The 24,714-nt window shown below is 36.4% G+C and overlaps 2 protein-coding genes across 15 annotated transcripts; one reads left to right on the top strand and one right to left on the bottom strand.

Moving 5' to 3' along the window:
- Nucleotides 1-420: 420 nt before the first annotated feature.
- Nucleotides 421-5,655, bottom strand: LOC104599892 (large ribosomal subunit protein eL8y). The gene is made up of 7 exons (XM_010262638.3): nt 5,529-5,655; nt 4,439-4,486; nt 3,205-3,406; nt 2,911-3,080; nt 2,224-2,352; nt 2,020-2,112; nt 421-899 (listed from the first exon to the last, which is right to left on the bottom strand). Exons 1-7 carry the CDS (start codon nt 5,529-5,531, stop codon nt 768-770), a joined length of 777 nt encoding a protein of 258 aa, XP_010260940.1. The 5' UTR covers nt 5,532-5,655; the 3' UTR covers nt 421-767.
- Nucleotides 5,656-5,752: 97 nt separating this feature from the next.
- Nucleotides 5,753-24,714, top strand: LOC104599902 (UBQ, helicase-c and DEAD-like helicase domain-containing protein). 14 transcript variants are annotated; one of them, XR_016083992.1, is made up of 29 exons: nt 5,753-6,145; nt 6,479-7,216; nt 9,849-9,957; nt 10,071-10,165; nt 10,874-11,038; nt 11,346-11,414; nt 11,501-11,623; nt 11,714-11,863; nt 11,994-12,125; nt 12,220-12,299; nt 12,523-12,617; nt 12,704-12,771; nt 13,330-13,431; nt 13,532-13,602; nt 14,121-14,228; nt 14,424-14,499; nt 17,185-17,223; nt 18,144-18,280; nt 18,401-18,560; nt 18,720-18,899; nt 18,996-19,112; nt 19,454-19,609; nt 21,526-21,663; nt 21,787-21,899; nt 22,022-22,159; nt 22,243-22,343; nt 24,136-24,231; nt 24,307-24,369; nt 24,462-24,714. XR_016083992.1 is itself a non-coding variant. In XM_088900978.1 (28 exons), exons 1-28 carry the CDS (start codon nt 5,987-5,989, stop codon nt 24,504-24,506), a joined length of 3,708 nt encoding a protein of 1,235 aa, XP_088757104.1. In that variant the 5' UTR covers nt 5,753-5,986; the 3' UTR covers nt 24,507-24,714. The 14 variants fall into 14 exon arrangements, 9 of the variants coding, with proteins under 9 accessions (XP_088757104.1, XP_088757103.1, XP_088757102.1 ...); XR_016083994.1 differs by having other exon boundaries at nt 19,437-19,609; XR_016083993.1 differs by lacking the exon at nt 22,022-22,159 and having other exon boundaries at nt 19,437-19,609; nt 21,496-21,663; nt 22,220-22,343.

Here is a 24,714-nt window from a genome sequence, read left to right as displayed (position 1 = left end):
TCGTCTTTGGTGGAGTTTCAACTTTCAAGAACTATCCCTTGTATCTATCTATTTTAGAAAAAAATCTAAAACTACAATCTGGAATAAAATCAGAAACCAATAACAAATACACCTTGTAAAACATGAACCGATGAAAACCCATGAAAAGTAAACTATTGATTATTTTTTTAATTAACTATACAATTTCTACACCATGATTGAATTATCCCTTGTAATCAACCTCTCTTAGATTGAGTGACATGTGACTATTACAGAAAAAGGAAAGAAATGGTGGTCTTTTATTATAGTAAATGAAAGTTTCAGCATCAAGATCCAAAGTAATCCTAGTTCTAAACCTCATGGATTTGATGCTTGGGAGATTTTTACCCTACTATAGGGTCCATACCACGTTCATTATATACGACCAATAAAAAGTAATGATAAGCAGAATATCAACTGATCACCATTCATAAATGAAAATTCGATCTCATCGATAGGTTCATGCATGAAATTTCAGCTTCACCTGTCCAACGTTTCTAGAGATTTACCTCTTATCTTCTTAAGGGGCAACAAATATGAAATAACCACAATGAAGGAAAAAAACAGTTTAAACAGCGGGCTACAACACTAGTACTAAATTTCTCCTTTCTACAGCTAAAGCCAGAATATAAATTAGGTTTAGGTAACAACATGGCTGCAAAATTCCACAACCAAAATGAAATTCGAAAGTGAAGTACAAATAAGATTGCCAATGTTTTCTTCCTGCTACAATCGGCCCCGAGGAAGGCTTATGACATCCTTTGTGCTGCTTCCTTTGCCAGGAGCTTCTCCTTAGCTTTAGTCTTTGCCTGAGACTTGGAACCCATGATACCACCTCCCCATTTCTTGCGTTGCTCATCAAACTTGTCATTAAAGTTGGCCTGAATTTTTCAATCACTTTCAAGCAGTTAAAATGTGCACCTTCAAATGAAATTATAGACTACTGAAAACCCTAGACAGTCATTCAGATTTCAGACACATTTACAAAAGTCCTTTCCTTCTGGGTTTTCTGAGAGTCTGGATCTGCTCCCAACAAAATACATTCCAACATGATTTGACACCATACATCTCAAACATGGTGCATCTCAATTTTATGGTGGGTCCTAGTCTCATGGTGAGATGTGCGCTGCCAGATCATGTTGTAGAGTGCTGGAATGAATTTTGTTGGGAGCAGATCCCAACTCAGTTCCGGTGGGGTGGTATATTTAAAGGTTTGGCAAGGCATCATATTTACTTAAAAAGTATTTCTCTATAGAAAAAAAAAACGAAATTTCAACTTTTTCTTATTGGAAAAAACTGTTTCCTAAGAAAAACAATGTGTTGAGCTATTACTCTATCTTTGACCTAGAAAAATCAGAAAAAGAACAGTGGATCTTGTAATTTAATGAAAAAAGACAAGCCATGAAATCCAGACGCCCCGATATATGAATGAAAACCCATGCTTACAAGGCCTGGTCATACTAGCATTGCTGTTTTTTGAAATTTCAGATTCAGATGTTATTTTTGAAAAAAAACTTGTTAATTTATAATATTGTTTTAGGGTCCATTTGCTTCACAGTCAGAATAAGAATCGGAATGGTTTATTCCTCCCACCTGTTTGGTTTAGATGGGAATTGGAATCAGCTGTGAATGAATTCTCATTCCAAATAGGGGAATGCCATTCCACCAGGAATGGGAATGGGATTTCGATTCCACCCAACCAAATAGTTGGAATTGGACCATTGTTGTTCTGATTCCAAACCCCTGTTCAAGCAAACCAAATGGACCCTTAGTTTATAGTATTTATAATTTAAAATTCCTAGCAAAAAGCATGGACATAATCCTGAAATTTTGATGAAAGCTTCCAAAATTGTCCATAAGAAATACAGTTGACATCTGGGATTTTGATTTTAGAATATTGATCCAGATTGCCAAAATTAAAGAACCATAATCCAAAAGTAACACTTCCCACCAGGAAAAAGTCCAATGCCATTTTTTGACAATAACTTTTCTCTCTTTTACCTTTATTGCCTCCACAATCTTGCTGAACTCCAACTTATCTTCATTCTTCACAGATGTTAAGCATAAAGCAGTGGCAGTTTTCTTGTGGACAATCTGCTCAAAATGAACAAGAGAAAGGTTCAATTATTATGTTGTCTCATAATACAATCACACAGAAGGAATGGTAATTCTGTGTAACTAAATAGCACTGAAAAATAAACATACTGCTCCAAGACGTGATTTTCCCTTCACAATAGCATAAGGAATCTCCATTTTCCGGCACAAGGCAGGCAACCAAACAACAAGCTCGATAGGGTCCACATCATGAGCAATAACAACTAACTGGGCCTTGTTCTGCATGGATTAAGAAGAAAAAACAAACTAAATCCCTTATTTTTGATGTGATTATGCAACAGTTAAGACCAATGTTTTAAAACGCAGAGGCATGACGCGAGGCGTTCCACTACCTAGAGGCATGGGACGTAGTTCAGAAAATAAGAGGCATAAACTTCCTGAACACAAGGAGGCGTAAGCCTCCCCAAGAAGAATGAACATGCATAAAAAGCCACAAGGAACAAATGAGTTCATGCTTAAACGTTTGAGCTGGTAATGCCTTTTTTATAAGTATTGTATTAATATAAAAAAGTAAGGGAGTATCCAAAAAAGTATAAAAAGCATTACACTGTCTGAGCTAGTGATTCTAAATGCATGCTTGATTAATAAATCAAAAATAAAATAATAGACAATTACCCACTGAAATCAATTTACTCACACCAGATACTTCAAATCCATTGCATTTCCCCCCCTCAATTATGGACTTCAAAACAGTACCAGCAAGGATGTCTAGATATTGAAAAAAAGGGGAAAAATCCATACATCCATAAGCCTACCAAAGTAGTAGTACAGGCATACCTGCTCAATCAGATAGGTGATGTGATTGAGACCATATTTGACAACAATGGGCTTCTTTGCCTCAACTGTCTTCCCCTCAGCTTCAGCTTGTGCCCTTTTAAGAAGCCTTTCCTTCTTAGCAGCCGTGTCCTCTGGTCTATATTTGAGCAGCAACTTGAAAAGATTTGTTGCTGCACCATAAAGTGTCAAACAAAAGATCATATAAAGCTGTAGTGGGAACAGTGCATGCTGGCTCAACCATAACCAACATAAATAAAAGATCAGAAATAAGAGAATGAAAACACAACAAAGTACCTAGATTCTTGTCAAGTGTCTTCGTAAATTGGTTTAAAGCGGGTGGAACCTTCAAACGCTGCTTCAGAATCCTCCTTTGTCTTTGAATACGTACAACTTTTGGCCATTTTACAAACCTATGCAGATCCTTCTTTGGAGGCAATGCACCACCTATCCCAAATTGCTTTGGGCGCTTCTCAAACAATGGGTTAACCACCTTTTCCTGTAATATGTAAGGGTTCTCTTCAATTGGAATTGTTATTGAAAATGCTTAGTTCATTCAAAACCCCAGACATAGAATGACACACTAGTCGAAAGAATGATATGCATTAAATATGCAAGCTTGATTCTGTAGCAGTGTTGCATGGACTCCCAACACTCCATGTATTCATGAGGGACACTTCTATGTGACATCTTTCCTTCTCTTTTTGCTTATTTGACATAATGAATGGTTAATATAGGGGTATAAATGAGCTGAGCTACTTGAAAGGTGAACTACTCGAGCTTGGCTTGCTAAATACTCACTCTCGACTCAAAGATAACTGAGTTCGATTTGAGCTTTGACTTGTATAGAGTTCAAGCTTTGCAAAATTCGCTCAAGAGGCTCATGAGCCTAATTGATAACATTTATAATATTAATTTATTTATAACATTTATAATATATTTTTATTTATAACATTTATAATATATTTTTATTTATAACATTTATAATATTAATTTATTTATAATTGGCTTGAGTCGAGCCAAACTCAAGTAGTTTGCAAATATTCACTTGTGTTGAGCTCGAGTAGCCTAATACTCAACTCAACTCAGCTCAATTGCACCCCCTAAGTTAATAAACACATTGAATTCCATTTCTCCCACAAAATGTTATTGATTAACAAAGATATTTTTTAAAAACTTTTTTATAGGTTTATAATGTTAAAAAGCAAAGTGTGGAGTACTTTAATTTGTACTTGTTTGTAAACATGTTTGCTTTTCCTTGTTTTTCATCTTGCCAAGTTAGACTCCTTGTCAGAAGTCAGATTCTGATTTTTGTGCCCGTGTCCATGCAACACTGCAATGTGGTCTCACTTTGGATTATTAGTTGACAAATTGGTAAAATATCGGTTGTTGTATTTGAAAACCAATAAACCATGGAATCAAAGAGGAAATTGAATGCATGATCCAAATGATGCCCACCCCACCATGGATTTCAAATATACCCAAAAATGGTGTACCCACACTTAATAATAAAACAGACTCTGCAACTTACTGGCTTCTTCTTGGCTGGTACAGGGGCCTTTCCACCTCTTTTAGGCGCCTGGAGAAAATTAAAATAAATTAGCAAGAGTGAACTGTTTTCCAATGCCATGGACATAATGAAAAATTTTTAGAAGGCCGTTGGGTCCTTATATCAAATCAAACATGTATGTATCACAGGGACAATCCTGTCAACCACTCGATAAAAATATGCCTGACAAAGTGTATATTATCATGCTACTGGAATCATCCACAAACAATATCAATCCATCATATGGTTATGATGATGCAAAGCAAATATCCTTACTGCATAGGTCACGTTATTAGTTCCTTGTATCTGATGTTCAATGAGAAGTTACTGATACCACAACTACAAGTTTTCATGATAAACCACTTCTTTATACACCATTCGGTAAGAACAAATACGAAAGGCTTCAAAATAAATCGGTGCTTAGCATATTCTCACACGTTCACAAATTCAAATTGGAAATGCCGAGTCTAGGAACTCTTTGGAAGGAGCACGATGTTGCAGACAAACCGGCCTCCATAGTCAGAGGTTTTTCCATGTCAAGGAAAAGAAAACAAAAGGCAAATCGCTAAATGAACGTATAAATCTTCACATCCCTTTTAGCTTTAGTCCCATCGATGCGGCCACCAAAATCTTGCTCTCTAAGAATTCAAATTTATGCTGCTTTATTTGCAATTCGAGACTATTGAAGAACTATTTCGAACTGAATAAGGCACACAACATAACCGGTGAAAGAATTATGCATGAAAATAAAGAACACTGTTATGAACCTATCGACTCTAACAATTGACATAGTCGTAATTCGCGATTTTGGTAACTATAAGATCTGGAGAAATACAGAAAACATAGAAGCATCCTTGTATTTCGAAGTGATTCAAGTATCGTGGAAGTGTTACCAATAACAAGCATTTCTTTTTCTTTGAAGCAAAGAGAAACTAAATGATGCATCTTCCGATTACAGTCGCAACAAATGAGGCCGAAAAAAAATACAGACAAGACTTCTACAATACACATAAATTTGAGCAGGAGAAGCAAAGCATAGAACGGAAAGGGAATAGAGATGCCATTTGCGTACCATTTTTCAGTGCTTCGTCGAAGAAGGAAACCGATCAAATCCCTGACTTCCCCCTAGACCGCAAAGGAAGAACGGCCACTGAACTTAACTAGGTTTTTAAGCGCTGCGGCAAAAACCCAAAACCCTAATGGTGGCGATGATTTGATAAGGGTCCCACACAGAGGGGGAAATTAACACCGGCACAGTGGCACATGTTGAAGTGTAGGTCTCCTCGTTACACGTGTGATGTTTTTTTTTTCTTTTTTCGCTCATAGGATTTGAACTAGGGTTTTGACGCGCAAACAGAATTCCCGCGAAGGCGCGAACCAGGACAAGGAAGCCGGAAGCTTGAATGAAACAACGTGACATTGCTCCGGCGAAAAATATTTACTCTCAGGCCTCAGCTCAAGCATGGGACGATAGAGTAACTATAATCTTCGTCCACTGCAAACTCCAACTGCTCAAGAATTCGAGAAGAGATGGAAGTGAGCGAGAGAAAAATCCAAGTCCGAAGCCTAGCGGGCGAATCTACAACCATTTCGATTTCCCCGAACAGCACTATTGAAGAATTAAAACTTATGCTGAAAGACTCTTTCGCTCCCGCTAAAAACTCTCCGAATTTTCACCTTTTTTTTAAGGTTTTATTTTCTTATATTGAAAATTTATATATTACATGCTATCCGTTTATCTCTCTCTCCCTCTCTCTTTCTCTCTGGATGCTCGCACTAGTCACTGCTACTGATTTCCCTGTAACTGTTCTCCTTCTGCGGCATTGATCCAAAAATATTTATTCGTAGCTGGCGATTCTTGAAAAGTACTTTTCCTTGTTTTTCAGTCAAACTGTAAAATTTACCTAACATATCCCAAACGTGTCTTTCACTGTTACATAGTATATTGTTTTCCGATAATGTCTACTTTTGTTACTTTTTTATCATCATCTCGTCTTTCAATTTCTACATTTATCATTCCAGGGAGCTAAAATGAGTTTGGGGAGTCGGATAAATAGCTATTCCGTTGGGCAAAGTGAATTCGTCGTTCTTGTTCCTTTTAATAAGAAGGACCGGCGTCAGACACAATACATACTCCCTCAGCAGGGCACAGAGCCACCAAAGGTTCCTAGTCAGAGCACAACCTCGCCATTTGCAGATTTGGCATGGTCAGATATGATGCGCGATCTGTCATCCTTGTCAAAGAATCCGCCAAGTGAAATTCAACCCGATTTAACACCATATGGTAGAAATGCTCAAGGAAGTGATACGTTGTTTGGTGAAAGCTCTGATGCCCGCACTTCAAAAGCCAAACGCATGAGAGTGTTGGATGGTGATCAACGGGAAAGACTTCCTGATGGCCTTCTTAAGAACATTCTTTGCTCAACTAATACGAATGTCCTTGATGAACATGGTTGTGGGAGGTTTCTTCAGGTTTTGGAGTCGGTGGATTGCTTGTCTGATCCACAATCGGGAAGCTGCTTGTTATTCAGAGAAGTTGGTTTTGCAGAGAAGGATAAAAAGAAGTTGTGCCATTGTCCGTCATGGTTGAAGATCATATTGAAAGCTTTTGCTTTCTTGAACATTTTCTCAGGGTTCCTGCAAATGCAGCAGAAGTTTACCACTTGGGATTGTTTACAGGAAGCACTGGAGCAGATGAGGAGATATGGGCTTGATGTTGGTATCTCGGACATGGAACATGTTTCAGTTCTTTGTCCAAAGGTAGTTGAGTGGATTGAAGAAATTCCTATTCTGCCAATAGAATACCTCAGTTTCATAATCGAGATTGCATTTTTATTTCAGATATCATTTTACATGTTTTTCACAATTTTCATGATTATTCCACATCAACCATTTTTGTTATCTATTTATTTGTTTTAAGGCCAATGTGCATGTCTGTATTTTTTTCCCAATTTTCAAGAGTCTCCATGGCACAAGGTTAATCCCTATAAAATCTCGATGCATTGGAGTTCTTGTAGTCTGGCATCTCCTTTGGGGCTACAAGCCTACAACTTCACCTCCCCCTGTAGCATGAGGGTCCAGGGGGATGAAAGAAGGATCTCCACTAGATTTCTCATATGACCATTGAACAGCACCCAATAAATTCCTTGGATGTGAATCTCATGAACTAATGAGTAAAAGAGTGCACTCCTTACAGTTTCAAAGGATTATTTGTTCCCTTCAGGTATTTGATTTTATTTTTCTCAAATCCACCACATGACAGTGTCCATGTTAAATTTCTGAAACAATCAGTCTCTATTATCTGAACTCGATTGATTTCTATGGGCAAGGCATGTCTGCTATTCTACTGGAGCCATTAGTTGAGAATAAATCCAACAGCTTCCCTGTTACACACTTCTTTTTGAACGAAAAAGAAAAAAGAAGAAATGAATGATGCCCACTTTGAGGTTTAGGCTTACTTAAGCTCTCAACGAAAAGATTGGTGAATAATTTCTTCTTTAATAATAAATCACTTACAAGATGAATGCATAGATGAGTTAGGAGAGTAAATAACTTATTAGTCATGTAAGAACTTTTCAAATAATAGTCCATTAATCCACTAAACACAAACTACTAAAGAAATTTAAAATAGGCTCCATGTTTCCAAGCAGGGGCAATGGTGGACTGCTGGTTCTGCATATTGGTTATCACTTTTCAGTTTATCTTGCATAGATAAAGCAAAACGAGCTTCTCTGTCTCACTTGTTTGATCATAAGCACCTTATTATGGCAGTGGGAGAGGCAGGGAATGATCGACAAGGGGATTACATGTGGGGGTATGGCATGGTTCAAATCATTCTGTAAGCTGTATTAAGGGTCAGGAAGCTGTGGATGATGTGTTTGTTCTCTTAACACCAAGGATCCTTCCAATTTTGTCATGTAATTCCTTATTGGACTTTTCTCATTCTTGAGGCATATAAGAGGTAGAGAATGATCTAAGGACTAGGGGTGCAAATGGATCAGTAATGATCCGATCCGATTTGAGATCCGATCCTATTCGGTCGAATTTGGATCACCCCTGTTCGGATCTTCGGATCAGATAATAGGATCCAATCAGAAAATCAGATTGGATTCGGATCACCCCTATCCGATCCGAGAAGATTTAATCCGATGTATATTATATATTTATAAATATAAATAAATATATATAATACATATATATGCTATCTATTTATTTATAAATATATTTTTATAAATTTGTTATATTATTTATTTTTTTATAAAAAACATGTATATATATGATGAAAATAATTAAAAGAATACTTGTATTTTTTTGTTTTTACTTTATTTAAATTAGTATACTTTATTTTTCTTTTAATAATTTATTAAATTTTAAAGAAAACAAGTCGGATTGGATCAGATTCGAAGATCTGACTTACCGATAGGATTCAAATTCAAATCGAGTCCTATCAGATCCTATCAGATCTTTGAATCGGTGTGGATCCAACATGAACAATGCCGGATCGGATTCAAATATACCCTGATTCGTATCTGGTCCGATCTGTTTGCATTCCTACTAAGGACTTTCAATTTGACAGAAAACATGGCATTCAATAGAGCATAATGTCTGGAACACATGTAGCTGATCCTAAATAGTTGGGATCTATTTGCAAAAATTTGGGATTTTAAAATACCTGAGAATGGGTATGTGTCAGGGATGGAAAGTGACATCAATGTGTAATTGATAAGAAGTAATATTGGTCACTCCTTGCTCTTTTCTGGTTTTATTTGTCTCTACTCTTTTGTGAGAGTAGTATTATATCTTTTTTATATACTGAGTACAATTTTTTACCCTGTTAATGATCAAAAAAGGGATTTTCTTATCAAGTATGTGGTTTCCTAGCTTTCTCTCAGGCTTAAGATGGAAACCAGAAGTTATTTCTGTAGTGTTTTGTCCTTTTTTGATAAATTTTCCAGGTAGCCTTCTTTGCCGACTGCAGTTCATGTTTTTTCTACCTGTCTGCCATTGTTCCTATGATGTCCTGGAAGTGTGTTTTAGAGTGCCTATCCTTTTTCTGCTTTTAAATTGTTTTGATGAATGATGTATAATCTGGGAGGCTCAATTCTTATTCTAGATAACCATGACAAAGAAAAGTATAATCACTAAGCTTATACACACTGTTCTCTATGATTTTTGTGGTTTTATTTAGGGAGTGTTGAAAGGTTCACCTTAACTGCATCTTTTTCCCATCCTCCTCTTGTCATGTTAAACTTAACAAATAGGTTTATGTTTATTATTTCACCATTTTGTACAATTTTCCGGATCTTAGGGTTACTTCCTGCATTGAGATAAAGGTAGCTCTTTTGTCCTCACCAGGTTCAAGGACATTTTTATATATGCTGTTTTTTCTTAGGTAGTAAGACTTGGCATTCAAGCAACTGGGGCTGCACAAATGGATGATGCCATTGTTATTGTCAGGTCTTCAGCAGAGCTGGCTGATCAACCTGACCATCCTAAAGCTGGTACATTTGAATTCTTGTTTTTGTCTCCTTTTTGCAGCTTCAAGGACATAATCATCTGAATGGAATTCTTTTTGGCTTTGGATTAGTCTTCATGTTCATGTTTCTTGTTCCAGCTAAGCAAGTATCTATATCAGCAATTATGAACAAGATAAAGAAACGGGAAGGTGTCTTCAAGAGAAACCTACGGGCAGCAGTTAACTCTTTAGTGGTATTTCTCTTCATATGAAGCTCTTCTTAGATACTCCTAACTCCTTGTAGAGTTTGTTTGTTAAAGGTTTATGACATGCAAAATTTTTATATTTTTTTGAAGAAAGATAACTTGTACTCAAATAAGGGAAGGATGTACAACAGGCCTCAAAAACAAAAAGAAGGCCTGAATCAATTAAGTAAGCATTGAATCAGCACTATACAAAAATTCCTTTATCTTGAGCAGTACTATTATATTTATAGCCTTATAGACACTACACAGTGTAGGGATTACTTCAAGGTTCTGCTCAACCTAGAGATGAACTCAAGCCTCAGGGTGCCTTAAATGAAATGATTTTTTTATAAGATTTGTTTTTTTTTGGTTAAGTATAGAAGTTGTTATTGGTTTGTCATGTTTTATTGCCTATTTAATCTTTTTAATCTTCTCTTGTACACTTTTCTTTTTTCTTTTGTAGTTCTATAGTCATCCTTGTGTAATTGGACTTCTTCTTTTATTGGTTGTGCACCTTTACTTCTTTTGTGTAGTTTCATTTTTGAGTACTATATTTTTCCTAATGTTTTAGGATTCATCACTTGGCCAAATTTTCTAAATTTCATAGGGAAATTTGCTAAATCTTCAATTTCTTTAGTCTAAATGTTGGGCAGCTCATCTGGGCCTAACTTGAACAATGGAACTTGCTTTTTCATTATTAGAGCTTTTACCTTGCAGGGTAAGTCCATGTCTAGAAACATGGTCAATCAACTGTTCTCACTGGAAGATCTATTAATATCTATAAAGGATAGTGGTTATGTTTCAAAAGGCAGTGAAGCAAAGAACACAAGGAGATGTTGCTCTATCACCTCAAGTTCTCAATCAGTGCAAACACGATGTTATGTATGTTTTCATTCTTCATTTTCACTCTTTTAGTGGTTGGTGTGCTCCTTTTGCTAGTCTGTTTATCAAAACACTAAACTGAGAGCAAGAGTCAATAATCTTGTATATAGCCCTTGCTTAGTAAATTTGTTTATTTGATTTTGGTTAGTCAATCCTTGAAACTAAAATCATTAATGATGAGATTGAACATATCAAAACATTTTTAAATTATTTAATTCGGAATTTTCTATGTTTTTATTTTGTGATTCAGAATTCTATTTGGAGGAAATCCATTTTATTTCATTATAATAATATGCTGAGTCAACAGGAAACAAGTGTACTGCTACCAGTAGAAATGGTGGAGCATCTAAGAAAGGGCATTGGGTCTCAAGGACAGGTTTCTTTGATGCTTTTCTATTTATGTAGTTTATAGAATGATATAAAGGTAACTTGAATACTACAGAGAAAGTTTGTTTCTTGTAGATTGTGCATGTTGAAGAAATTGGTGCAAGAATGGCTGTTCATGTGGAAATTCCAGAGAGCCTCTCAGGGAACACAAGATCCTTGCTTAAACAAGTTGGGATATCTAGATTATACTGTCATCAGGTATTTTATATGGTCTGTATTGCAGTACTTTGTTCAAGGCTTGAAGCCACATATTGCTTTGGTTCTCTAGCGTTTTATTGGTATTTGCAGGCAGAGTCAATACAGGCTTCTCTTTCTGGTAAGAATGTTGTGGTGGCAACAATGACATCTAGTGGGAAATCTCTTTGCTACAACCTGCCAGTGCTAGAAGCATTGTCCCAGAATTTATGTTCATGTGCTATATATTTATTTCCAACAAAGGTCAATGGGTAGAAAATTTCTTTCTTTGTATTAAAGAGCATGGGTGATTTTGCTTTTCTCATGGTGCTTTAGCTGAGATTTGCCTTTCTAGTTCTAGATTCCAGAATACATGATAATCTAATACTTGTAGGCCTTAGCTCAAGATCAGTTGAGAGCTTTATTAGCAATGACAGAGAGATCAAATTTCAGCATAAATATTGGTGTATATGATGGTGACACTTCTCAAGAAGATAGAATGTGGCTACGTGATAGTGCTAGACTGGTAGTTTTGTAAGTTTGGTTGCTTCAGGATAGTTGTGCCATTATCTGGATACTTAACCCACTTTATGTTGATATTATTGTCTGGGCATATGCAGTTAATCACAAATCCGGATATGCTACACATGTCAATCTTGCCATTCCATGGACAATTTCAACGGATTTTGTCAAACCTTAGGTAGTTTTGCATAAACAATAATTATGTCCTATTGGTTTTGACTTTTTTTTTGCTTTGAATATCTTATGCTGTTCATTCTGGATGAGACTGTAGCCCACTGAGAGTATTCTCAGCATTTAGATTAGCAATCTTAACATTTTAAAAATTGCAGGATTTGGGCTACTAGATTTATTTAGTCCAAAGTTTTTACTGCAAAGTTTCTTCTATATATGTTTCAAATCAGGTTTGTCATCATTGATGAGGCTCATGCTTATAAGGGTGCTTTTGGATGCCATACTGCTCTTATACTTAGGAGGCTTCGTCGTCTCTGTTGCCATGGTAATATTGTTGCTATATGGTTTGTGGATAAATTTGATCTTCCTTAACTTTTTAGTCATAGCTGATGCACTGTTTGCTTCCTGCAGTATATGGTAGTGATCCTTCCTTTGTATTTTCTACTGCAACTTCAGCAAACCCCCGTGAGCATGCTATGGTATGACTGGAAGAAAAATGAATAGATCCTTGTTTTCGGTTTTCTGTCTTCTGTTGTTTTCCTAATAAATCACTGGATTCAGACAAAGTGATGAACCTTTTCAGTTTGATGTCATGCTGTTTGCCTTGGCTGTAAGCATGTAATAGACGCAATTAAGGATTAGAGTACCCTAATGAAGAAGATGCAAAGGGTTTCCTTATTTTTGGAATATGCATCGTGTAACTGAAGCAACATAAGCATTTGCAATGATGTAAATTACAGATTAATAGTTTTCGTAAAGGAATGGATAGTTGACCATCTTATTAATTTCTGTGCATTTTCTGTACATGACTGAAACTTTGCTTCTTATGTTTATTAGAAAAAAAAAGATACAAACTTCTGTGACATCTCTATTGTGTAGCCCTGATTGTAGATGCATCATGATGTTTAGGCATTTCTTGTGGTCATGTTGGGTTGCTTTGGCTCTATTGTATGCAACTAAAATAGTATTATTAAATTTATACTGTGTGCAATTAGAATAGTATTAATCAATTGCTTATAAGTTTTCAACCATTTCAGGAACTTGCAAGCCTGCCAACATTAGAGCTGATTCATAATGATGGAAGTCCTTGTGGTCCAAAGCTCTTTACCTTATGGAACCCCCCTTTACATTTCAAGACTGTTGGTGCCTTCCCTAGTTAATAATTCGGTTCTGTATTCAAAATTTCTGATGGAAACTTCATCTTATTCTAATTTACTTGCAAACACTTCTAAATCACAGGTGTCAAAAACTCAGGATAGAATGAATGAAAACAAACCTGCTGATTCAGAAATCATTGCTAGACGCTCAAGGTAGATAATCTTCTCTTATCACCATTTTTCTGTATGCTTGTGACCATGCTAAATAGTGAGAGATCTTGCCCTTACATTTTTCTATATGATATTACTGATGTCTGACACTCTGACATTTAGAACACATTTTTCTATATGATATTACTGATGTATGACAGATATATCCTTCTAGCCCCATGACTTGGGGTAGTTTCTTCTTGCTATAGCTTCTTCTTTCAATCTTTATTTTTCTGCATCATTTTTATAAGACATTTTTATTGCTGAAATCAATCAAGTGGTACAACATAAGCATGGGAAATATCTATGTTTTAATGGAATACTTGATGAAGGTCTTGTCTTTTCATGCAAGTGGATATCCATTTATAAATCATGTTGCAGTTAGACCATACAAATACACTTCTATAGAAATATAGAAGAAAGAACATGATGCCAAACATTTTTTTTACATGATGGATCATTGATTTGTTTATGTTTTGAATTATATATTGAAAAGAATGTCTTTTTTTTTCATTTTGCAGTCCGATTTTGGAGCTCTCTTGCCTTTTTGCAGAAATGGTTCAACATGGACTTCGTTGCATTGCTTTTTGCAAAACACGCAAGCTCACTGAAATTGTTCTATGCTATACGTATGTCATATCAATCTCATGGACCATCAACTCCTATGTAGGGAAATATCTTGTCTTTAATATGTCTCCATTGCACTCTTCTTTTTCCCCTTTAGTTTTTTCGAAAGTGTCTTGACATTTTTACTTTTAGTTTCTGTTAAATATAAGATTACAAAATAGATTTATTATTTCTCAACAATTGTGAATTTGTGATAGGCGTGAGATTCTTCAAGAGACTGCACCTCACTTGGTTGACTCTATATGTGCTTACCGTGCTGGATATATTGCTCAGGTTGGTTCTTTTTTGTTATTGTATCCTGCCACTGTTACCGCTTTCATTATAGGATCAGGTGCCATATGATTGATGCTCAGGAATTCCTATGCTTGATATGGATGTGTTGAGACTTGAGAGTGGTAGGTTTTATCCTCCATATGGATCTTACATGTAGGAGAATCACTTGCTCTGATATATTACATGCCATTGGACCTAAGCTCTTTTTCAGAACTTGACCTGGGTTTCAGCCTCCTTGGGAGTTGTTTAGTTCCAGCTTGGCCCAACATTGGGAATCTATGTGATGTTCTTCACCTAACTACCGGCTCTAATATACTTTAGCTTAACACAACTTGGCCTCTGTCAGATTAGGGTTAGACGATTTTATGATGAACTTCAAGTAATGGTCATAATAAGTGACAAACACACATCATATGGTAAGTGAAACAACTTTGCACATTAGATTACATAAATTTGTTGTTTATATTTTCACAGTTGTAAGTATTGAAGATTAATTAGTTTTATGATGTTTTTCTGAGTAGATGTTTTATGTTAGTCATTAGATAGGAGGTGGGGACCACAGTAGTTATGTGAGTCCAAATTTTATTATGTTTTTTGAGTGTTTATGCTGTTTTATGTTTTGCTGCCCTATAAGGGCATAGTTGTCTTTGTATTGTTCTATTATTTTAGTATAAATAATAAGTGAAGGGGGCGGCTAGATCATTGCTCTCTTTTCTTTCAACTTCTCTTCTTCTCCTTCTCTCTTCCTTCTCTCTTCAAGAAACTACTTTCTTTCATATTTTTTAATTCAGCAGATTTCTACTTGGTATCAGAGCATCGACTAGGGTTTCTTGAAGCATTCTCATGCAGCCCTAGATCATCCGACTGCATGAAGTAGTAAAGGGCTGATCGATCTACTATAGATTGCCCAATTCTTGGAGTTTTTGGTGGGATCTAGACATCAGGAAGGTGATCTACTGTTCGACATCAAAATCAGGAAGAACTGGAGTACGAGTAAGAGTCCCAGAAAAGTTGGACTCTTTGTTTTTGATATGATCTTGGGCGCCTAGGTATTGTTAGTTTTCTTTTGATTTTTTGAAGAGGGCGGTTTGGTTTTTGAAATTTTCTAGGCCTCCCGGAGTGATCGATTCACTTTTCTCTCTGTTGGGAGGTGTGGGGAGGAGAGAGATTTCCCTCCAGTTAGGGTTTTCTTCTTCCGAAAGGGTTGGTTTCTGTGTGTGTGGTATTAAATTATTTTTTGAAGGTTTCTAATCTATTTTTTCTTACTGTTGAACTGTTTGAAGTAAAATGGAGAGTTGGCATACCGAGATGAAATCTATCGGTACTGTGGGATTGGGTGTTGGAGGTAGTAGTGATATTTTTGGGTCTGGGATCATTACTACAGTAAAACTTGATGGTACAAATTATTTGGAGTGGGCACAATCAGCTAAGATGGCTATTGGTGCTTGTGGAAAATTAGGGTACCTCACTAGGGAGGAAAAGAAACCTGATATAGACTCTTCCCGATGGGTGCAAGAGAATTACATGGTAATGTCTTGGCTGTGTAATTCTATGTTACCTCATATTGCAAAAAATTTCCTATGGGCTAATACTGCTAAGGAGATTTGGGATGGAGTGACTGAAACCTACTCTCAGAAGCAAAATGAAGCCAAAGCCTATTAGTTAAGAAATTAGGTGATAAGTATGAAACAGGGAGAAAAACCTCTTGCTGTGTATTTCTCCATGCTGAAAACCCTATGGCAGGAAATAGATCACTTAGAAATTGTGGTATGGGAAAGTGTAAATGATGCAACAACTTATCACAAACTGGTAGAGAGGAATAGGGTTTTTGAGTTCTTGGCAGGGCTGAATTCTGAATTTGACATTGCTAGGCAACATATTCTTTCTAGGGAGGGTGTGACACTCTCTCAGGCCTATGCTTTTGTCTCTGGAGAGGAGAGTAAGAGGAATGTAATGTTGAGACAGCCTTGGATTGACCAGTCGGCTATGGTTGGTACAACAAAACCTAAGCCGAATGGAGATAGGGGGAGTAGTGAAACTAGAAGGGAAGATAAGAAGGACTTGGTGTGTGATTATTGCAAGATGCCTAAGCATACCAGGGACACTTGTTGGAAGCTTCATCCAAATCTTATGCCTGCTCGGATAAGAAACAAGGGAAATGCAAATGTAGCCACTACAGGAGACTCTTCAGCCCCTCTCTCCCAAACTGATTGAGAATCCATTGTAGTAGCAGCAGTGAGAACAGAATTGGAGAGGTTTGGATAACTTATGAGTAAGAAAGATTCACCCAGCTCTAGCCTTCCAGATGGATAGCAAAATGCAAGAACCAACTACACCACTTCCTTTGCACATACAGGTAGTTCATATGCAACTGTGAATCTTGCATCCACTTCAGGTAAGGAGGGACCTCCCTGGATTATAGACTCAGGAGCATCTGAGCATATGACTAATGCCCCTTCCATTTTCAATTCCTATCAGTTGTGCTCTGGTAGAGACCAAGTCTCTACAGCAGATGGTTCACATATGCCCATTGCTGGGAAGGGGACAGTTAGAGTGACCAATGATATAACTTTGTCATTTGTTTTACATGTCCCTAGACTTCATACCAACCTACTTTCTGTTAGTTCTTTAACAAAAAATTTGAATTGTTCTGTGATCTTTCTTCCTGGTAATTGTGTTTTGCAGGATCTGGAGCCAAAGAAGATGATTGGGAGTGGTCGTGAGGTGAATGGAGTTTACCTTTTGGATGAGATTCCGAGATATCAGGGCCATCATGTTAGCAACAGTAGTAGTAGTGGGTCAGAGTTAGTAAACCAGATTATGCTTTGGCACAATCGCTTGGGACATCTTTCTTTTAATTCTTTGAAATGTCTTTTCCCAAAGTTGTTTGAGTCTGTTCAATTATCTACTTTGGAGTGTGAGAGTTGTCAGTTAGGAAAGCATTGTAGACAGTCTTTTAAACCAAGTAATAAAAGAAGTACTTGTGCTTTTAATATTGTTCACACTGATGTATGGGGGCCATATCAAATCCCTTTCATGGGAGGATTTCGTTACTTTCTCTTGTTTATACACGATATTCTTGGATATTTTTGATGAGATCACGTGATGAGGTTCCTAACTTAGTACGACAATTCCACCAGATGGTTCTCACACAATTTGGAGTGGGAACTAAGATTTTTAAATCAGATAATGCCAGAGAGTACTTTGAGAAGGACCTAACCACGTATCTCTTAGAACATGGTGTAGTTCATCAACACATATATGCCTACTTTTTACGTGAACCTATTCTAAGGCCTGAAATTCTTACACCCCCCCCCCAAAAAACAAAATAAAAATAAAAAATAAAAAACTAAGGTCTGAAATGGGGGCACAACCCAAGTTGCACTCTTTGGAAAAGAAAAGAAGCCTAACAACACAGATATGCCTACTTTTTAACTATTTTATATTTATCTATGTTATTTAAAGGACAGTTTTGTGCTTGTAATATGTGTTTAATCAGATGTTATCCATATCCTGAAATCTGAAGCTCATTTTATGCTATTCCAAAACTTTATCACTGATTATCAATTAAAAAATTTACCACTAATCTGGTAAAATAATTACTGGTATATAGTTAATCTTTGATATTCTGAATGATGAAGCAGGATAGGCGGAGAATAGAGAGTGAGTTTTTCAATGGGAAACTTTGTGGAGTTGCTGCAACAAATGCTCTTGAATTGGGTATTGATGTTGGACACATTGATGTAACTCTTCATCTGGGTTTTCCTGGTAGTGTTGCCAGGTAAGGAGATTGGAATTTTCTGTTTGATTTATTTGTAAGTAGTAAAAACTAGGCTTGAAGTTCTTTTTTCCTTTTTCTCCATTTTTAATTTACTGGGAGCTATGTCTTTTCTATGTTAAGCTTGTGGCAACAGGCTGGGAGATCTGGGAGAAGAGGAAAAGAATCACTTGCAGTATATGTGGCATTTGAAGGACCTCTTGACCAATATTTCATGAAATTTCCACAAAGGCTCTTTGGTAGTCCGATTGAGAGTTGTCATGTTGATGCTCATAACCAACAAGTTTGTTAGTTGGCTTAATTCCTAGCACTTAGCATCTTTTTGTTAGTTTTAAATAAAAAACTTTTCACAGTTATTTATTTGCTAAACTGTCACATCCATGGTGGGTTTCAAATAAGTGGGTAGTTCTTGTATGTATATACCAACTCCTTATTCTTGTAGGTGCTTGAGCAACATCTTCTCTGCGCTGCTCTTGAACACCCATTGAGCTTGCTTTATGATGAAAAATATTTTGGTTCTGGTCTACATGGTGCAATCATGGCCCTTACAGAGAAAGGATTTCTTAGTTGTGATCTATCTCGTGATCTTCCTGCCAAAATATGGAGCTACATTGGACAGGAGGTATTTTATCTTGTTTATGTGAAATTACTAATTTTGTGCTTATTACAAGTTATGTATTTCCTTTTCTGTTCCTTTCTGTTTCTCTTGTTTCATCAGAAAAAACCTTCTCATGCAATTAGTATTCGAGCAATAGAGACTGAGAGATACAAAGTAATAGACAGTAAAAGGAATGAAATTCTTGAAGAGATTGAGGAAAGCAAGGCCTTCTATCAGGTATTATGCTTGTTATTGGTTTTCCAAGTTCCTGATCTGGCTTCAGTTGTTATTTGGGTGCATTGGTGGTCAGACCTATGCATGATTAGTTGATATTACATGGTTCCTATAGTATTTTTTTTCTCATTCACTGGTTGACTTTATAAATGCCATTTTGCTGTTTTTCATCCATTCTTGAGCTCTGAAGATTTTCACCTGTTTTCATCAATTTACTAACATTTTAATCCTTTATTGTTATTATTGTTGTTGTTGTTGTACTGACATTTTAATCCTTTATTGTAATTATCTCATATGTGATATTTATTGACTTTGGCAAATTGACAGATTATTTGGTCATCCAGGTTTATGAAGGTGCTGTTTATATGCATCAAGGGCAAACCTATCTAGTGAAGGTCTTAGATTTATCAGCAAAGATTGCTTTGTGTCATGAAGCGGACTTGAAGTATTACACCAAGACACGCGATTATACAGATATTCATTTCATCGGTGGGGATATTGTATGTCTGTTTCTTCACCCTTTATTTGTCCTATTCTCACGCTGTATGCCTGTATCTTTATGACTAGCATGCTTATTTTTGTTAAAGACATTTTCTACATGTTTCATTATAACCACTTTCTAGATTTCTTTTAATGAGCTTTCTTATCATATATTTATTTCAAAGGTTTGTGCTGTTGGTTGTACAATTTGTTTATATTTGAAGTTACAAACTTCTACCTTTTTCTGTAGTGATCAGTTTAATGTGATGCTCATTGCTAGTTCTTAGTGAAAACCCTGTACAAATCTATTTTTTAGGATGATAGTTATGGAGAAGTTTCAAACTAAAGGTTATCATTTTCAGAAAGGCTTGTTAAATTGTAATTGATAAAAGTAGCAATAACTAATATGGCAGTTGAAAAATCAATCAAACTACATAAGACAAATGAAGGTAGTGTGGCTACTGACTATCACCTTTTAGTTGGATGCAAAACTGGAAAGTGTTACCTAAATGAAGTTAGTAGTTTAGTCTTTTCCCATAGACTGTTGTTAGATTCTCTTGAAGCAAAGTCTTGATTGAAGAAGAAAACTGTTTATAATTGTTAGAAGCTAATGTGAGAGTGTTCACCACCTCAGTGCATCCAAAACCTATAGGGCATATCAGTGTTTTAAAAGGCGTGCCTCCAGGCAAGGTGCCCCTAAAACGCTCTAAGGCGTATGCCAGAGGCGCTGATACCTCTGAGGCATACGCCTCAGGTGCAAGAGGTGTACACCTCATATGCCTTTTTCATGAGGCATGCTAGAGGCGTATGCCTCATGTGCCTCATGCACATTTCATATAAAAAGACCAAAAAAAAAAGAAAAAAAGGAAAGGAAAGGAAAAGAAAGGGAAGGGAAAAAAGAAAGAGAAGAAAAGGGAAGGGAAGGGAAGAGAAGATAAGGGGAAGGAAAGTGGGCTGGGGGGCGAAGCCTGTGTTACCCCCCCCCTTCAACTAGTGCTATGCATCCTCATTCTTCTTAATATAAAAGTTTTTTATTAAAAATAAAGAAAAATGAGATCCTCCTTCCTCTTCTTCTTCATCCTCCTCCTCTTAAGGAGGCTTACGCCTCACGCTTCCAGGTAGTGGAACACCTCACGTCACGCCTCCACGTTTTAAAACATTGGGGTATATTTATTTGAATCCCTGAAGAAGAGCCAAAATCTCTCCAATAGATGCCTGCGTCATCCTTTTTTTTTAAATAAGTCAGATGCCTGAGTCAATTGAACCAAAATCTCTCAGATGGAAAAGATTTAAAACTTTTTTTGTTTTCCTTTTTTTCCAATCTGTCTTTGTTAAGACTGGGGGGGAAAATAAACTACTCTCTATTTATACTGTGAAAAAGCTCTCAATTCTTTTTTTGATAATTAAAAAGCTCTCAATTCTTGGGGAACTACAATCATCATTAGTTATTAAACATGCTTCATTTTACTTTACTTTACGAGGTTCCCAGTTTCCACTACATAAGGTGGGCTTAGTACTGGGAGATATAGCACCATTTTCATCCATTCACTTAAAATATCAGCATAGATTATTTTTTAATATATTGTTCTATCATTATAACCCAGTAAAATGTCATCACCACAAGTTTGTCAATAATACCAAGGATGTTAGAGATTTTCCTAGAAAATTATCCTCTTTCTAGTTTCTATAGCCACACATTCCATATGTTGTAATTTTTCATCCTTTTAGCTTTCTATCTTTGTGAAAAGAGGGATCATATCATATGACATTGAAATAAGAGCATCTTTAACCCATGTGCACGGTACAATGGCATATAGGGTCCTCTGACATGTAATTTGATACAATGCTTTTATGCTGATAGAGAAATGAGAAATGCTTAGCAGATTCAATTTATACTGTTTCATAGGCTTACCCAGTGGGGATCTTTGACACTCAGCATCCAAGAACAATTGCTCAAGCACGGACTTGCAAAGTAACTACTACTTGGTTTGGCTTTTACCGTATTTGGCGAGCAAGCAACCAAATATTTGATGCAGTTGAACTTTCACTTCCTAAATTTTCATACGAGTCACAGGTCAAGGTCATCTCTTGATTGGCAATTATGATGATTGAATTACATCTTGAGATATCCATATTGTGGCATTTTTTTAAGCATGCCTTTTTCTTTTCTAATTCTGCTTTTCTTATATTTAAACAGGCAGTTTGGATTCGAGTTCCTCAATCAATAAAAACAGAAGTGGAGATTCAGAATTTCTCATTTCGTGCTGGCCTCCATGCTGCTTCTCATGCTATCCTTAATGTTGTGCCTCTGTAAGTTTATTCACCTGCAGGTCAGCTTTACAATTTAAAGAATGCTTACTCTGTGGTTGGATTATAGATGCTGGTGTTTGAAGTGGGATAAGCTTTGAAGTTGATCTAACCGGTTTCTGTAGGAATTCTTTGTGTGTGTGTGTGGGCTTTTTTCCACTTCCAGACATATATTGTCTTGTTTCAAGTATATGGCTTTGCGAAAGGTTTGGACTGCATCCAGTCCACCCCTCGCAAGATCCCAAATAGCTGGACAACTTTGGGTAATGTTCTTTTTACTTTGGCTTTGGCTAGTTATGAATCTGATCTATTTTGGCATATAGGTATATAATGTGCAATTCTTCAGACTTGGCTTCGGAGTGTGCAAATCCCCATGAAACACGCTATTTTCCAGAAAGAATTCTGCTATATGATGAGCACCCTGGAGGCATAGGTATTTCACTGAAGGTTAGTGTCACAGAGTTGTGATTGCTTTAGTTGTAACATTAATGTTCAGTCAAAATCTAAAGTTGTCCTTCCTGGGTATCATTTTTTTGTCCCTTTTCATTTCATTTTGAGACTACAAGCGGTATACTGTATACATGAACTCCATGCAAATAGAAGCAGAGATTTAGGATTTAAAAAAGCAAATTCATTAGGGAACTGTTTTATTTCACAACTTCAGTTCCTATTTTTTATTTGTTAATGTGGTTCAAAATCTATTTTCTGACTAAAGTTGGCCATCTGAATAATCTTTTTTCCAATTTTTTTTTTTGGGGAGGGGATTTCAACTTGCATGTTCTCTGTGTTGTTCTGGGGCTGAAGAACAAGAGCAGTTGTCCTCTTCTTATTTTTTCGGGGTGTGCCTTGACTGCGTATAGGCCACTATGTATACATTTTGGTTCATACTGAATAGATTGTACTGAATTGTTTGACTTGATAGAGGTTAGTCATCCAAAGGATATTTACAACAAAAAGAAAAAAAATTATGGAGATCTTTAACTGCCCTTGGTTGGGATTTGGGGAATATGGTAGGACAGGGCTAGGAGCAAAGTGCAGTTTGAACTTTAGAGTACATTTTTGTTATTTTTACTTTTAGTCTGGTGTAATTCTCTGTTAAAAAAAATCAGCTTGCCATAATCATTTACACACTTCTGTTCCATTCTACCATTGAAAGTTAGATATTCTTTTGGATATTCAATCATTGAAGGTACTAGGGTAAATATCATACCCCTTATAACATGCATTGACTTGATTTTTCCTGAGGTGACATCAATCACATGATAAATGGAGCACTGCATATATAGGTGGGCTTCAAATTTCTTTTATACATTCTTTTGGGTTGATCTTTGATTCCCTGAATTTGACTGTGCATTCTCTGAATAAAGTTTCCAAGATCTTCTAGAGCTTTGGTTTTTGACATCAACCTTACGAAATTTCCAGTTGTTGGTCATTTCCTGTTCTGATTCACTCATTTCTTAGTGGTTCTTGCTCACAGTAGCCACTCTTTTATGGGGAAAGGAGTGAAGGAGTTCCTAGGTCTAACTCCTAATCTGTTTCGGGATGCTTGCTCATAACAGATTCCTCTAATAGGCAATTAAATGGGGTTTCATGGCTGTGTGGAAACTTCCATGGGGTAAACAGGTTACAAAACCTAGTATGTTTCTTGTTTCTGCAATTGGTAGAATGAGTAATCATGCGAGTGCAACTACATGTTGCCATAATTGTGGAGCAAGAACTGCTAAAATTGTCATTGGCATCAAATACTGAGGTCCTATCTATGCCAATATATTTGCTTTGATCGCGCTGATTAATTGGGCCTATCTATTCGTTGGGAGTGCCAATTAGATATTAGTATGTAGGTCAATTACTATGGTAGGCTTGGTTTAATTGTGATTTAGTTATGGAAGTTTTTGTTAATGTTGATATAAGGTGTAGTAGTATAACCAAGACTAGAATTTAAGGCAACCCCACATCTGCACTGAAATAACAGATAACTAAAGCTATTATAGAATTTAAGGCAAGGCACCTATCATCTAAAATGCAACATATGTAAATATAATTGTGTGTGCACTATCTCAATATATGGACAGTAGAGATAATGCCAAGTGTCAAGAAAAAAGATCCTTGTTCATTTAGTGATTGCTATAATACTGGTGTTGTGTTTCTTATTTTTGAATTTCTGTAGGAATAAGAAAATGAAATTTATTTATACCTTGGGCACTTCTTGCATCCTAACAGCTTTATAATTGTGTAATAGTTGCAACCGCTATTTGGAGAACTACTAACTGCTGCTTTAGAGCTTCTCACAACATGCCAGTGCTTAGGAGCTGCCGGTTGTCCCAATTGTGTTCAAGTCAGTCTTAAATGATTTTAACTTAATGATCTTTCCTTCAAGTCATCTTTGTTTCTCAATCTTTTTATGCTGCAGAGCCTATCTTGTCATGAATACAACGAAGTTCTAGACAAAAATGCTGCAATTATGATTCTCCAGGTTCGCATCATATTTGGTGTTTGGTGGTTGCCAAAACTATAGGCCATGCTCCTTGTTGAATGTTTCAATCTTTGGCTGTTTTGTATTTGCAGGCCGTCGTAGAAGCTGAGAACTTGAACTCTGGAAGACCATCCTAAATAGGCCTTTTTTTTAAGTTGTGGTAACATTCACTTATGTGGTATAATGAAGTTCACTAGTTTATTGTTTGTTTATTCGAAGGAATACTTGTAGACGATGTAGGAGCAATGCATTTCTATTTCTATACTGGAAGCCAACATGTGATGTCTAATAGTACTAAGTAGTTTTATGTTGCCTGCTAGCGTTCTCCATTTATTTGTCACTAAA

The sequence above is a fragment of the Nelumbo nucifera genome, chromosome 3 (assembly GCF_055504915.1).
Source record: "Nelumbo nucifera cultivar China Antique chromosome 3, China Antique-T2T, whole genome shotgun sequence".
NCBI lineage: Eukaryota > Viridiplantae > Streptophyta > Magnoliopsida > Proteales > Nelumbonaceae > Nelumbo > Nelumbo nucifera.
Note: the sequence above shows the minus strand (reverse complement) of the source record. Positions and strands in the feature narration are given on the sequence as shown.